Source organism: Vulpes lagopus, chromosome 7 (genome assembly GCF_018345385.1).
Source record: "Vulpes lagopus strain Blue_001 chromosome 7, ASM1834538v1, whole genome shotgun sequence".
Taxonomy (NCBI): domain Eukaryota; kingdom Metazoa; phylum Chordata; class Mammalia; order Carnivora; family Canidae; genus Vulpes; species Vulpes lagopus.
In genome coordinates, this window is record NC_054830.1 from 3,162,387 (window position 1) to 3,177,715 (window position 15,329).

Here is a 15,329-nt window from a genome sequence, read left to right on the forward strand (position 1 = left end):
TGGGGTAAGGGCCGGCCTCAGGCCAGGACCCTGGCTCCCCATGGCTGGGCCTGGCTGGTTCCACTTCGACCCTGTCCTCCCCGCGCGTCCTGGCAGCATGCCCCTCCCCACGCACACTCCGACTCTGGGTGCAAGTATGTTAGCAACAGTAACGGGGTCTTCTAGCCCTGAGGTGTCTGGACGGATACCTTGCCTAAAGTTACTACAGAAACAACACGTAAGAGAACAAAGGGGAGGCCAGTGAAACCCACCTCTCAACGGTGAGACTCGGGTCTCAGGTGTCCTCTGTTAGAGGCTTTTCTGGAGGCCACAGACTGACACAGGGTCAGAGTCAAAGCAAACGTATGCAAGGGAGCCAGGAACCGTGTGTCTAAGCAGCCCTGCCAGCCCCCACCCACTCCAGGTCAGGAGCACAACCACACGTGTCCCCAGACCCCACCCGCCGATCTAAGGTAACCCTGTAGGAGAGGACAGGAGCTGCCTAGTGAGGATTCTGCATGAACGCAGTGGGCAGGAGACAGCGCGACCCACGGCGCCAGGATGCGTCACTCAAAGAGACCTGGGCCTGTCTTGGTAGCAAATGGCCATTTCTCACATTATTCCCTCTCTCGGGTGCATCTTATCATCAAAGCTGCTGCTGCGTTCTTTGTGGCATATAAACTTTTCCGACCACCAGTGTTTTCAACTCGACGGACGACGGCAGGGCTGCTGTTCACGGGTAAACAATGGACTATAGATGCCCCCAGTTCTGAGTTCCCCTGGGAAGAAGACTCAATGGGGCGCTGGCCTCTCTTCAGGCCCGCCTCCCCTATGCTCTCGCTCTTACGAGTGGGGGACAGGGAGACCCCAAGCTCGGTGCCTCTAGGGCTGGGGCTTGACAGGTAATGTCTGTTCCCTTTCCAGTCATCTCAACAGGCCGCCTCTCGACACAGCAATCCACACGGGTTTTCCACTTACAACAACACTGGTGAAGTAGTTAGTAAAAGATCATATCTAAAGGAATATATGTTAATAAGATTTCCTTTGGAAACCTTTTTAAGGAAAAATACAGAGGTAATGTAAATATGCAGGTGGGCAACACTTGGGATTCCACGTCTAGGGGAATCAGACTTGGGATTCCACGTCTAGGGACCCTGTCAGACTTGGGATTCCACGTCTAGGGACCCTGGACACTGTGGAGTCCTACTTCTCACCCCAGCTAGAGGCACCGGTGTGACACTGCCTGTCCAGACTGCCCACGGGGCGTTCTTCCTTCTGAAGTTCATACGACAAATGGGGACGGGAATCTTGCAGTGCATGATCCCATTTATGTGCAATGTCCAGAACAGGCAACTTCAGAGAGACAGCACACGGACTCATGGTTGCCAGAAGCTGGGGGTGGGGGAGAGGGACGATGCCTAATGGGTCTGGAATTTATTTCTGGGGCAATGGAACGTTCTGGAATTAGTGAAAGTTTGACGACGACATGCATATACGAGAAACCACTGAGTTGTCCACCGTTGAAAGACTGAGTTTTAGGGTATGTGAATTAGACCTCGTTAAAGAACATTGTCATGGGGCAGTGTGGAAGGCTGGGAGGAGCTGCTGGCTGTCTGCAATATAGCAGCGTGAGCCCCTGTCCTCGGGACTCTCTGGGAGAGCCAGGGTTTTCCAAACAGGAAGTCAACAGTGTGGCCTTGCCAAGGACATTGGAGCCACATCCTCTGCCCAGCAGATTAGTAAGTGATGGCACCAAATGGCACAAACCAGAACATTCCCTGTGTTGCCCTGGCACCTGTGATGGCCAGTGACACTGGGCATGTGAGCCTGGGCTCTGACTTCTGCTGTCCCTGCCTCTCCCCTGCTTTCCCGGACTAGCTCCACCCCAGCACTGGGAACAGCACCCCGACCCCCAACATCCAGCAGTGTGACAGGCGGCCTGGGTCTGCACAAGCACCATTTCTGTACCCGAGTCCTGTGGCCTCACGAAGCAGCCCGATGAGCACGTGACCTGCACTGGGCCTGGGCTCTCCTCTATGTCGTGAGGACACAGAGGCCTCTCTTCCTTCTCAGGGATTCCCCAAGTTGTCCCAGAGGCCTCTGTCCTACACGAGACACCCATTTGCAGGGGGATAAGCAAATCCACAAGGAACAGGGGAGCTACAGTCTGAGCCCTGGAACCGGAGCTGCCACAGTCCCATCTTCCTGGCCACAGACGCCGGCACATTCCCCTCTGTCCATTTCTTCTGCATTGGACTTCATCGCGCACATCTGAAAGGGCCTTCCCTGAGACCAGGGTGACTGGCTCCCTGTGCACAAAGTGGCAAGCCTGGTGCCCACGGAGGAGGCAGGGGCTCCCAGGGGAAGCAGAGGGGGCAGGCTGCACACTGGGCATGGCCCAAGGAGGCTGTTTCCATTCCATCCATAAACATCAGCTGGCTGCCAGGATTCCCCTGGGCGCTACACCAGCATAAAGACCTGTCATAAATATTTGGGGGCTTCAGGGATGTTTGTTCCAAGAACTTAGACACAAAGTGGAGCTTGAAGGTACCCCGAAGGTACTAAGTGATACAGATGGATTAGCTCAAGGGTAAGAAATGTTACCTCCAGAGAGGCAGGATGGCTCTGAGATGTCCTAGGAAGGTCCTGGGGTCTCTGCCAAGTCCAGAGCCCTTGGCAAGAGCTGCCCCCTCCCCATTGCAGACTGCAGGGACCTACTCACCCCAACCCCAGCCACATGCACAGGCTGCAGACAAGCAGACATTGAATCCACCTGGTTCCCTCTCCCAGACATTCAGAGAGAGCTCATCCATTTCTGCTGGTTGCCGGAACCTGAGATGGGTAACCCTGGGAGCATGGCAGTGGGAAGCAGGTGGGCAGGGGGCATACATGAAGGAGACCACGTGCAGAGCCGACGCCCAAGCCCCACGAATCTCCAGGTTCTCAGGGTCATGACACGAGGCCCAGGTGGCTCCCTGGCACACCCCCGTGTCCTTCCTATGAGGTGCCCCTGGTGGCTCAAACTAGCTCAGAGGGTTTCTGTGGTTGGCTAAACAGTGGCCCTCAAGTGCTCAGGTCCTAATCCCCAGAGCATGACTATGTTACCTTCTGCAGCAAGAGGGACTTTGCAGGGGGAATTAAGTTTGGGATCTGGAGTTGGGGAGAGTAACCTGGATTTTTCAGGTGGACCTGAAATGGAATCATGTGTCCCTCTAAGGGAGGCAGAGAGAGCTTTCAGACACACGGAAGAAGGGGGGCCATGTGGCCCCAGCGGCAAAGATGGCAGTGACACAGCCACTAGCCAAGGAGCGCTGGCAGCCACCAGAACTCGGAAGAGGCAAGGAACCAATTTTCCCCTAAAGCCTCTGGAGGGAGCTCAGTGCAGCCCTGCTGACATCTTGATTTTGGCCGGGAAAACTGATTTTGGACTTCTAGCCTCAGGAACTATGACAGAACACGTTTCTGTTGTCTTAAGCCACCCAAGTCGGTGGTGATTTGTGACAGCAGTAGCCCCAGGAAACTCCGGCAGGGGAAACAACTCCTGGTGTTGGATCACAGTACACAAGTACCTGCCCAGGACAACAGCCTGAGCTTGAGCTGGCGAGGGGTCCAAAGCTGTGCTAAGGGTCACAGGATTGTGGGGAAGACCGAAGCCGCAGCCACCACTCCACGTGCCCTGGCCGCTGTGACCCCAGGAGCCACGTCCCTCCAGGTAAAAGACACCCCCCCCCGCCCGCCCCCCCCCCCCCCCAGCCGCCAAACTCTTCCCTGTACAGTATTTTCAGCTTTGGGGGCCGTATGACCTCCGTTGTGACTACGCTCGGAAGCAGCCCTAGAAGGTACAGAAATGAACAGGTGTGGCTGGGTACCAGTAAAACTGGATTTCCGGAACAGACGGCTATTGCCTGCTGAGCCTGTTGTTCTAGACCACTGCTCTTCTAACGCCGTGGTCACCAAACCACCATGTGGTTTCCACGTGCATCTCTACGAACAGAGTTGCTGCGTCAGCTCTGGGGAGAGCCAGCCGGCATCCACGGCGGTCACTGCCAGGGCCCTCAGCGGGGGTCGGCCCTGGGCAGAGGACAACCTTCAGTCACAGGTGTGTGCCACCCCTCATTCAACACCGATGTAAGGCCTGGCCACCGCCAGCATCGTGCCGGGGCTGTGGGTCTTCAGAGGCCGACCGGGCCCTGAATATGGGGTTGAGAGCTAAGGCTGCAGACCTGCCCTGGGTCACCAGTCATGTGTCGTGCTGCTCCCAAAGGAACATGCTCAGCACTGTTCCTGTGGGCCCTGTCAGACCGTCAGGCAAAATAAGGCAACGCCCTTCGCTTGCTCAATAGATAGGTATTCACTGTCCACCTACCAGGAGCCAGGCCCACGTGAAGCTCACAGGGCCCTGAGGCTCTCACCAGGCCGGCAGGGAGCACAAGCCTGCAATTGACTGCAGGTGGTGTAGAAATTTCTGCTCACAAGGCGCATGCCACAGACGGAAGTCACTAGTAGTTCACTGGCTTATCCAGATATCTAGGGCGGGGATGGCACCATGTGGCCAGCCACCCTCTGGTGTTAAACCACAGCACACACAGTACACAATCGTGGCACCTTTCCCTTGAGCCTCGGGATCCTTCTTAGCACGTCAGCCCAAGGCGAGGACTTACCTGTGACTCCCAGTGCTAGGAGTCGTCATTCATTGATCCAACCCGGCCCTGCCCTGCCTTGCCCAGATGATGGGGAAATGACTCAGGGGGGCAGGCCCAAGCCACCTGGTACTGGAGACAGTGTCAGCAACCTCCCTTCCCCCCTCCCGCCACAGCACTGCTACAACAGTGGGCCGCCCTCTGCTCCGCTCACCTGCACTTCTAACCCCCACAGGGCACCTTGTGCCAGACCTTCCCTGTAAACAGATGTCCCCATGGGTGGCATGGCCTCATGGGACAGTTTGCCCTGGGCCGGGCCCATCTTTTTGGACCTTATAATAGAACCAGCTGGCCTCTGGAGACAAGAGAACTTAGTAACAGTGTCCCAGAAACCCTGCCACGGTCAAGGGGCCGACCAGGCCTGAGGGCACCTGGGGGGCTTACCCAGGTAGTAGAGGCGGTGGGAGTGGGGGCTCGACTCGTCCGTCTTCTGCACAAACTGGAAGTCGTGTGGAGCCTTGTTGACAATCAGGCCTGAGTTCTTGCGGCTGCCGTGGATGATGTTCCGGAGCCCGTCCCACGAGTGCTTCTGCACCTGGAAGCGGGATGCCGGGTCCTCCATCTCGACGGCGTCACCCCGGTCAGACACTGGTGCCCCTGTAGCCATGCTCTCTGTCCCCTCGGAATTCAGCGAGAAGCTACGAGTGGGAGGGGAGAGCGTGGGAAGAGGATGATACCCAAGTTTCCCTTACAAGCTGCCCCCTCATCAGACACTCCTGACCTCCCTGAGATGAGCTCCTCCCCCATGCAACTCTCCCAGTCCCCCTAAATATGTCCCAAATTATTCCATTTCTTTCCACCACCAGGAACACTTCTAAGATCCAAACCACTGCCACCTCTGATCGCAACAGTCTCACAAACAGACCCCACACATCCACTGCAAATCTGAACCTACTGTTTAACGCTCTTCCTTGGTTTTCCACAGCCCCTGGGGTAAAAACCAGTTCCTGTCACGGCCTTCAAGGCTCTCTGTCCTCTGACCCCTGCCAACCTCTTGAACCTCAACCTCCCACCCTTTATCAGTCCTCCAGCCAAAATGGCCTTCTCTCAGCTCCTCAAAACAGGCCAGACTCCTTCCCACCCCAGGGCCTTTGCATGTGCTACTTCTGTTGCCTGAAACATTTTCCTCTCACTTTGCTTGACTAACTTCTAATCAGATCCTAGTGTAAATATCTGTTGGGTTGTCAGAAACCTTCAATGACCATCTGCTCCGAGGCCGGTCTCTCCAACAGTCTTTCTCTCTCTCTCTCTCTCTCACACACACACACACACACACACACATCGTCCCTGCCCTCAGAGCACTCGTCACAACAGCTGTTTGTTGATCGCCTGTCCCACTCACGGCAGTGTCCCTAAAACCTCATGAGGTCTCTGTCCAGCTGCCAGCAGGCATCCCACAGAGGGCTGTGGAGTGACCATCTTGCATTAAGCCCGCTGGGAGACACAACTCACATGCAAAGAACTGAGCATAAGGAACGAATTGGCAAAGCTCGTCACTCTGCGCCATCCAGCTTGGGTCCAGCAGGGGAAACTCTCGTGTCCCACCAAAGGGGCTCAGAGAAACAGGCAGCTGTGCACAGGCAATGTGAGAACCCCAGAGGAGGGGATGGATGCCCCTCAAGACAGCCCCTCTCTTCTCAGCCACTGCGCAGCTATGGCCGAGGCTCCCTCCTTCCCTCCCTCCTCCCACCCTTGCTGCTCAGCACATTTCCTGACCAGACTGGACTGGCCAGGCAAATATTTGTTTTAGGGAAATCTAAACACAGCCACAGTGACCCAGTTCTGGAGCACCCAGGGTCTCTAGTGAGGCCTGCCAAAGTGAGCAGGGCAGCCTCCCCTTCCTCCGTGGGCATCAAAGGCACTAAGGCCTTGCTGGATGCTGGGACTCCTTGCGCTCTGGAATTAGCGGCTTTGCTCCAGGATTAGTGGCTTTGCTTTGAGGGTGGAGTTCGGGGTTCGCTGGTCGGAAGTGGGAGTTGCTACTGCGAGACCCAGGGGCAGGGACAGCACAAGCCAAGGGCTTTAGAGAAGCACCAGGCAGAGCTGTGCCCTCCCTTCCCAGAAGACCTTGCCCCTGCCAGTAAGTCACCCCGCCCCCCACCAAGTCACCACCATTAGAGACAGACCCCTGCCTGCTGCTTCAAGAGGCAATGGGAGAGAGACACTTCTGAGAACGACCTCTGTGGGCCGATTTTCAGAGTCCCCTTTCCAACTCGACCCAGCATCAGATGAGCGGCAGAAATGCCTCCCTTACTCAGTCCTATGTGACCCAGCCAGGTTGGGGGAAAAGGGTGCGGGGGAGTACACAGCAAGCCGAGGGTTCTTGCCCCCCAGCCACAGAAAGTGCATTCAGTTCAGTACTTCCTACAGTGGCTTTGAAGACACAGATCACGGGCCATCAGAGCTTTCAGGGCCCTTGGGTCCCCTAAGCCAAACCAGAGAAGACAGGAGACTAACGTTGCATCCTGGCCCACTGCAGGGCTGTGGTTTACCTCCAGGGCAGTGCGGGGCACAGGCAGTGTCAGGCAAGGGCCAGGGCAGGGGCTGGGGCTGGGGGCAGGGCCAGGGCTGGCTGAGTGCTCCAGAACCCACATGGCTCAGAGCACTACTGGCAACAAGCCCAGAAAACCAGGCCAGGGGACTCCTCTAACAGGCCCAGCCCACCTCTCCCCCCCTCCAACCCCGAAACTGCTGCCACAATTCAAGCCTTGCTCACAGCAGAAAAACAGATCATGACCTTGAGGGTTCCCAAAGGGACCCCATAAGCTAAGAGCCTAGCAGAAGCACTCACAAAATCATGTGGCTAAGTTTCATAGCAAAGAACAATAAAAAAGATCTTGCCTCCGGTCACTGCAGAGAGCCCAAGGAGCAAAAATATGATCCAGGAGATGAGAAATGAAATGAAACATCGGGAGAAACTTCTAGGAAATCTTCTAGATGCGGCCAGGCAGCCTGAGCTCCCAGACAGGCCAAGGCTTGGTGCTATGCCCTGGTCCTCCACTCACCTCTCTGTTCCCCCAGAAGCAGAGAGAGACCGCAAAGGAGGTGGCACGCGATGAGGAAGAGGTTAAGTAAACGCTGCCCTTCCCGTCCTACCCCAGGCAGTGCTGGGCTTCTCCACTCAAGAGTTTACACAGCTGGGGAAATGAAAGTGGATTCCAAGCCACTTAGGCCAGGTCCACTGCCACTCTCCTTCTGCCAGTCAGCAAGATACCTCGCAGACCACGAGGCCACTAGCAAGCAGCCTGGGACCTCCGGTGCAGTCACAGTCAGGGCCCGAGGGGAGTTCTGCGATCTGTAAGCTGCTGCTCCAACAGCCAGGACCACTGGTCCCCCGAGGTGTCCACCAGAGACCCAAGCGGGGCGTGTGACGAGGGAAGCAGGCAGAAAGCAAGAAGGAACAGCAGAGCGCAGTGTTGGCTGCAGGTCTGCGAGCGTTTGGCCGACCGCAGGGAGTGATAAGGCAGGAAGGAAGGCAGGCGCTAAGGAGGTGAGGGGCGGGGGCCTACTGCACTCCAGGGAGGAAATGCCGGAGTGCCCCACAGGTGGGGGTTCCCCGGAAACAAAAGGCCAGCCTCTGCCCTATAAGGGCTGCCCTTGGCACCACCTGGGCCTCCTGAGGTCACAACCATCCTCACAGACTCGGTGTGCAGCCCAGCCTGGCCCACTGGGGACCTAAGGCATGCAACAAGCGGGACTCGGGTCTCCCTCGCTAAGTAACCTCCTAATGCATTTACCCACCAGACACTGGGAACATGTGTCTGGGAAATGAATCACTGTGCTCAGTATCACACTTGTCTTCCAGAACCTCTTTTAATGCCCTTCCTGCCTGTCTGATGGCTTGTACTTGCTAAAAGCAAATGATGCCAGGAGTAGTAGACCCTGGCAGCGCAGCAGGTGGGCTCAGCGGAGGATCTGCTACGGTCTTCACCGGGTCTCAGGTGCACAAGTGTGACTACTTCCCACTGCAACCTTGACAGGTGAGCTCAGGGGTCAGCCGTATTTGGGAGGCTGGAAAGCAGGCTCAGCATCACCCCCACAAGGAAGCAGAGGGGAGCCCACATCTGTTGGACCTGAAAGCCACATCCTAAGCACCAGGTCAGGGGTTCTCAGCTAGGGCTGATCCTGCCTGAGAGGACACCGGGCAGTGTCTGGGGTAAGGCTGGCATCGATGGGGTGGAGCCAGGGGTGCTGCTCATCCCCCCGCCAGTGCCCAGGAGGGTCCCCATGGAGAATGACTTGACCCCAGGTCAGCAGTGACCAGGCTGAGAAACCCTGCACTAGCCCACACTGCCTCCTCATGCAAAACAGCCAGAACAGAGTCAGGGAAACACGGAAAGGGGCGGCGGGGGGCAGATCTATAACACTGTCAGAAATTTGGGGAACCTCTGCTACATCCCTACAGATCAAGGCTCCCACACCCCTTACCTTCTCCAACCTTCTGTGTTCTCGTGATCCAGGCGGAGCTTCTTAACCTTCCGCATTAACCACTCGGCCGACCTCAGGAGGGTGGGGAAGCCTGCAAGCAGAGACCCCAGAGCTGCCACTGCCAGTAGTCTGGGAGGGCCCCATCTCACCCTCCTCCTCCTCTTCCCATTTCTCCAGGCAGCCCATTACTCCAGGGACACCGAATGCCAAGAGCGTTGTGACAAGGCCCTCCCTGGAAATTTGAGAGGGTGCCAGGCATTCGCCAGAAACCAGCAGTCCTAAGGGGCAGGTCAGTCCTCCTAAGGCGAGAAGCCCCTGAGAAGAGGGCAGTTTCAAATGACGCCATGACACCAACCTTGGTGCTCACTAGAATCTGAATAATCCCAAATTCCCCACGGTGGCCACTCTCTGATGGCCTTCCTGACCTCACCTTCTCCCCTTGCCCTTGGCCATGACCTCGAGCCACCGTGGCCTTACTCTCCTTTCCCACCTTTCCCACCTCAGAGCCTTGGCACTCGCCAGTTCTGCTGCCTGAGACGCCCTCCCCTGCTTTCCGTACGCCCTGCCCCCTCTTCTCTTCCACGTCCCAGTCGCACCTCTTCAGAGGTTGTTCCTGGCACCCAGTCCAAAGTGGCTGCCCTGTCACCCTCACACACCACCTGGTCCTTTTGTACAGCAGTAAGTCTAAGACAGTGACTCTCAAGGGGGACTACTGTGTCTTCCACCCCACCTCACCCCTGGGGAACACCAGGTGATGTCTGGGGACAACTGTGGTTGTCACAACTGTGGGTGCTCCGGGCATGGAGCGAACCGAGGAGGAGGAATTCTGCATTCTTTATTTGGGGGAAAAAATTGAGTAAGATCCTTAGGCCGTCACTAGGCACTAGAATAAATCCCTGATGGGTCAGATGGTAAACCCCAGCATCTGTGAGTCACCTCCTCTCTCCCTCCCACTTAGTTCACATATTTAAGTGGTGCAACATCCTAGGACCTCAGTAGGTCAAATGATTATGGAATATAGAGTCTCTTGGGGGTCAACTGAGCCCCCCCCCCCCAACCCAGTAAGTCTCAACCAGGGCTAATTCGGCTCCCAGGAGCCATTTCTGGTTGTCACCACTGGGAGGCATGCTACTGGGATGTAGACCAGGGAAGGCTGCTAAGCATCCCACAGGGCACAGGATGCTCACCTCCACTCCCCACTGCAAGGAATGATCTGGCCCCAAACATCGCCAGTGCTGAGGCAGAGAACCCCTGCTCTGGGTGAGTACTCTTCACTGTGATGTCAGCTCTAGGGGGCCAGGCTCACATCTGTCCTGTTCCTTCTGTATCCCCGGAGCCCAGAACCATGCCTGGCACACACGAAGCACTTTGGGTCGAATTAACAAGTCAACAAGTCCCTGCCGTCCCCTGAATGCTGTCTAAAGTCAAAGGGAGCCCTGGCTTGGTCGGCAACCAAACACCTTCTTGATGAGCCAAGTCCCAGGCAGGCAGGTGCTCAGAGGCTTCAAGAAAAAGAAAGCAGTGTGTGATCCCAGGACTGAGAGGAGAGACAGGAGGCTAAATGTCACCATAAGCAGCACTGGTCTCACTCTCAGGCCTGTGGTGAAAAGAGGGGCTGCTGTTGTCAGAGATGTGGGTTCAAATCCCAGCTCTGCAACTTCTCATTTCTGTGACCTTGAGAAGCTGCTTAACCTCTTGGTTAAATTGTGCCTCAATTTCCCCCTTTATTAACATGGTCCCTATGTCTTGAGCTGCTATCACAATTCCCAGATGTGGCAGGACCCACGTGACAGCTAGTACTGCCAACGAGACAAGTCACTGAAAGTCCTGCCGCGGGGAGAACTGGACCAGGGCTCCGTTTAGAGCCAGGCTCCCCACCAAATGCTGACTGAGCGCCAGGCACCGTGTCAGGCGTAGGGGAATGCAGCCCCACCTCCGCCAGATCCAGCTACAATCCACATTCCCCCTCCTTTCCCCCACAATCTTCCAGAGGGTGTTCTTACTGGGGCAGCTGGAGGAAGATGCTGGATGGAAAGAACAGTCTCCAGAAAGGGCGCACAAAAGCCACAGCCACTGGCCTGGGTCCCAGCCAACCGCCCTGGGGAGGCCAGTGACCTCAGGGTTGTAGAAAACCACTTCCTGCAGCCTTCTGTATTCCAGAGCATGCAAATGAATCCCACCGGCCCACACACCAGCCATCACGGTCACCCCAACTGACCTTCTAAAGGGTCCAGAAAGCCTCCATTCCAGCTGCAGGCGTGGGACAGGACCTGGACAGAACACACAGGCCATTAACGCAGCAGGTTAACGGAAGGGCTGGCTAACAACCGGCTCCCCTTCCCCTCGGGAGTCCTGACTGCCCAGCCTGATTCTCTCTACCTGACCAGGCTCTGGAGACCCCGGGCAGATGGCACTGTGCCCTCCGCATGCCCCGAGCTGCACCTGGGAGAAGAGCCCTCCCATCTGGCCCAGCTCTCCCGGGAACCAGCCAGGGAGCGCAGCGCAGTGCAAACCTCCAGGGTTTCAGCCCCAGCTCCTGGAAAGCACGTTGGTTCTTGCCACCGAGACAAGCGACTTCCTCACGTTGGGGGGGGGGGACGGGGGGGACGGGGCACTTCTGACGGCTCAGCTGCAGCGTGGATGGGGAAGTGTGGGGCCTGGTGTAAAGCTGCGTGGGCAGGAGGCGGGCGGCTGGACGCGCCGGCCGCGAAGCTGAGAGCAGGGCCGAGGGCTGCGCAGGGGCGCGGAGGGGCGGGCAGGACGCAGGTCCGGGAGCGCGTTTGCAGGGGGAGGGGACCTCCGGGGCCCGCGGGGAAGGAGAGCGCCGTGGGTGCGGCCACTCCCGTTAGGGACCCGGGCCAGGAGGCTCGGCCAGCGACGGGGCGAGCCGAGGGGGGCCCGGCGGGCGCCGGGGGCGGGGGCGGGAGGGGAAGGGGGCCGACGAGGGCCTGGGGCCGCGGGGAAGCCGGGGCGGGACGGCTGGAGCCCGCGTGCGGTCAGCGGCAGGGCCGGGGCCGAGCGCCCCCGACAGGCCGGTCGACGGCGGGCCCAGGGTCAGGGCTGAGGTGGGGCCGGTCAATGGCGGGTTCGGGGTCGCGGCCGACGCGGGACGGGGCGCGCGGGCGCTGCTCACCGGGCTCGGGGCCGGCGCGGGGCGGCGGCCGGGCTGGGCAGGGCGTCCCGGGGCCGGAGGCGCCTCACACTAGACGCTCCATGCCCGGGACTGCGGCCCCGGAAGTGGCGGGCGCGGGGGCCAGCGGCGGCGGCGGACACGGGGGAGCCGGCGGCTCAGGCCCCTTTGACCCGGAAGTTGAGCGGCCCAGGCGGCGGCCGCCGATTGGCCACCGCCCGGGAGGTACCAAGGGGCCTGCGGCGCTCGGGGGGGGGAACGCCCCGGATCGGCTCTCTCGCGGCCTGGAAGCTTGGAATTTCCCTGGGGCGGCATCTTCCGGGGCAGGGAGGGACACCGGAGACGGACACCCCCGCAGGGTTTGGTATCGCCCAGGCGGACCCGTCACACTTCTACTAATAGTGTGTAGGAAGAGAGTGTCTCGCCGGAGCGTTGGTGGTATAGTGGTTAGCATAGCTGCCTTCCAAGCAGTTGACCCGGGTTCGATTCCCGGCCAACGCAGACAAGGGCGTTTCTTTTTTCTACTTTCTCTTAACCTAATTACATTTTTCTAATAAAAACGTGTGACGTGCGACAGCTAAAAGCTGCAGCACAGAAACTCTGTCTACTAGCCTATAGGCGGGAATAGGCTCTGCAAATCTAGAGAGGAGGGAAAAACGCAGCGTGTTTCCGCCCGGGATCGAACCGGGGACCTTTCGCGTGTGAGGCGAACGTGATAACCGCTACACTACGGAAACCGGTGGAGGGCGTCGCTCCGGGGGAGACTTATAGAGCTTAGAGCAACTGGAATTCGCGCCTTCCCGGGGCCTTTGGCCTTTGCTGGAGGCTGCAGCGCGGGCAGGGAGCCCCCCTCGACCCCGAGCGGCGCCCCGATGCACCCCGCTGGCGCGTCAGCGTGGGAGACCAGACTTTTCTTTTTTTGAAAGCCAGGAGGAGGGCAGGCAGGTCATGGCCAAGGACTTAGGGTCCCGTTGCTGTAAAATCTGCTCCCCTCCCCTGCACCCCAAGACCAGGATTAGAGCGAGGGGAGCGAGGCAGTGGTCGCACCTGCAGACATTAAGCCCCCCCCCCAAAAAAACACCCCGCAATCATCAAGGTAAATGATATTTTAATCCAATATACTAAAATATCCTATTTGGGGCAAAATAACTGCATAATGAACAACATATCAAAACTGTATAAATCGAGGCAGGTTTCGGCCGGGCCATCGTGGGGTCTCAGGAAAGACCAAAAGTGTGTGTGCCCCTCTCTACCTGTTTTAGCGGATTTGGGGAGTTCTGTGTGTTTGTTGCTTTTAGTGTATTTTTTGAAAGGCTCTTCCTCCCACTCCCCAGAGCATCTTGGTGAAAATACTGGAACTTGAAAGTAGGTGTATTGGGATTCAGAACGTTGAGAACATATCGTGATGTTGCTTTTCTGCATCAAATGGAAACAAACACGTCGATAAATTTCAACATGGACTGGGGGGGGGGCGGAATTAACCACTGGAAATTAGGGAAGACACCTGCTGGGGGGGGGTCCTTCCACCTGGGGGCCCAGGAGGGCTGCACCGAGCACTGTCACAGCCGCAAAGCCTGGAGACCTTCTCTGGTGGTTTCCTGCCGCTGCTGCGACAAAGGACCTCAGACAGCGGCTGCAGAACCCCAAACACTTGCTATGTCCAGTGCTGGAGACAGGTAAAGGCCAGGTGTGCGCAAGGCTGGCTCCCCGGGGAATCGCTTAGCCCGCCTCTCCCAACCTCGGGCACCCACACCACCCCAGCCCCTGGTTCTGTGGCTGCCTGTCCTCCTGCGATTGTCACCTCCTTGCCTCTCTCCTGTATGTCACTACACGGAGCCCACCCGGATTCGCCAAATAAGCTCTCTGCCTTATTGTGTCTGCAAGGTTGTTTTTGCCGGGTGGGGGTGCGGGAGCGAGGTCCCAGACTCCGGGGGTTGGGCCGGGGACGTTGGTGGACGGCATTACTCTTCCCTCCTTACTGGACATCATTCCCTAACACCCTTTTTGACCGCAGTATAGTATTTCAATCATTCAATCATTCACTCATTCACTCATTCGTGCATTGCACAATGATTTAATGACCCCCTCCTACGGGAAGGGGGACAGAGCCGAGGTTCCAGCTGTCCTGGGGGTGGTGATGAGTGAGCGCATTTGAGGGAAACTTTAGAACCTCCTCATGCCACTCCGGCCACAGCTTCCGCCCTACCTCCCTGGACACCTCCTCTCCTAGGCCCTCACCCCTCTTCCCTCCTCACCTGTACCCATTCCGGGCAGCCTCATCCTCTTTCAGGGTTCAAACCGCATCTATGCCTGGTGGATACCCACAGTCCTGACCCCACCCAGGCTTCCCCTGAGCTCTAGACTGGGGGTTCAGCTGACCCTCAGTGTCCCCATACAAGTGGTGGAGGGTGTCATTGGCATCCCAAAGTTAGCATGGCCCAAATGGGGCTCCCCACCTTCCCAGAACCTGCTTGCTGTGGACTGAGCCTTCATGTCCCCCCAAATCCAGATGTTGAAACCTACCCCCCCAAGACGATGGCAGGGGAAGGTGGGGACTTGGGGAGGGGCTTTGGTCAGGGGGGAGCTCCCTGAGAGGGATGAGCGCCCTTAAGAGAGGCCCCAAAGAGCTCCCTGCCCCTCCTGCCCTGTGAGCACCCGGGGGGAGGACAGTGGGCAGTGACCCAGGAGGAGGCCCTCACCAGACGTGGGACCTGCTGGCGCCCTGACCTTGGACTCCGAGCCCCCAGAGCCGTGAGAAATAAATGTTCGCTGTTTATAAAAAACAGTCTGTGAAAAGAAAAAAAAAAAACAGTCTGTGGTAGTTTGTAGTAGGAGCCTGGCCAGACTGACGCTGCTTCTTCCTCCATCGCCCTGACGGAGCTGAGGATGGCTCCTCCTTCCTTCCAGATGCTCAGCCAGAAGCTGGGGGCTGCCCTGGGTCCCTTGCTCCCCCACCCATATCCAATCACTCAACAGATCCAATTAGCGCCGCTTTCAACACACCCCAGATCTGACCGCTTCTTCCCCACTGACTAGCCATCTCCCTGGTCCACCCCATGACCAGGCCCTGGGCGAGTCCCCTCGCTGCCCTC

At 57.8% G+C, this 15,329-nt stretch overlaps 1 protein-coding gene and 2 non-coding genes across 4 annotated transcripts in view; 1 reads left to right on the forward strand and 2 right to left on the reverse strand.

Annotated features, from left to right (window-relative positions):
• The window catches only part of DPP9 (dipeptidyl peptidase 9), a 40,902-nt gene extending 28,507 nt beyond the window's left edge, over nt 1-12,395 (reverse strand). For both annotated transcript variants that reach the window (XM_041762284.1, XM_041762285.1), the window contains exons 1-4: nt 12,241-12,395; nt 11,326-11,377; nt 9,108-9,198; nt 5,064-5,317 (exon numbers count right to left, since the gene is read on the reverse strand). In XM_041762284.1, the coding sequence (XP_041618218.1) occupies nt 5,064-5,317; nt 9,108-9,163 (310 nt within the window). In that variant the 5' untranslated portion in view covers nt 9,164-9,198; nt 11,326-11,377; nt 12,241-12,395. The remainder of the gene's footprint in view (nt 1-5,063; nt 5,318-9,107; nt 9,199-11,325; nt 11,378-12,240) is intronic.
• A 271-nt stretch (nt 12,396-12,666) lies between these two features.
• TRNAG-UCC lies at nt 12,667-12,738 on the forward strand. Its single transcript has one exon. It is a non-coding gene; the product is annotated as a tRNA-Gly (tRNA).
• A 163-nt stretch (nt 12,739-12,901) lies between these two features.
• Nucleotides 12,902-12,974, reverse strand: TRNAV-CAC. The gene has a single exon. It is a non-coding gene; the product is annotated as a tRNA-Val (tRNA).
• Between the last annotated feature and the right edge of the window lie 2,355 nt (nt 12,975-15,329).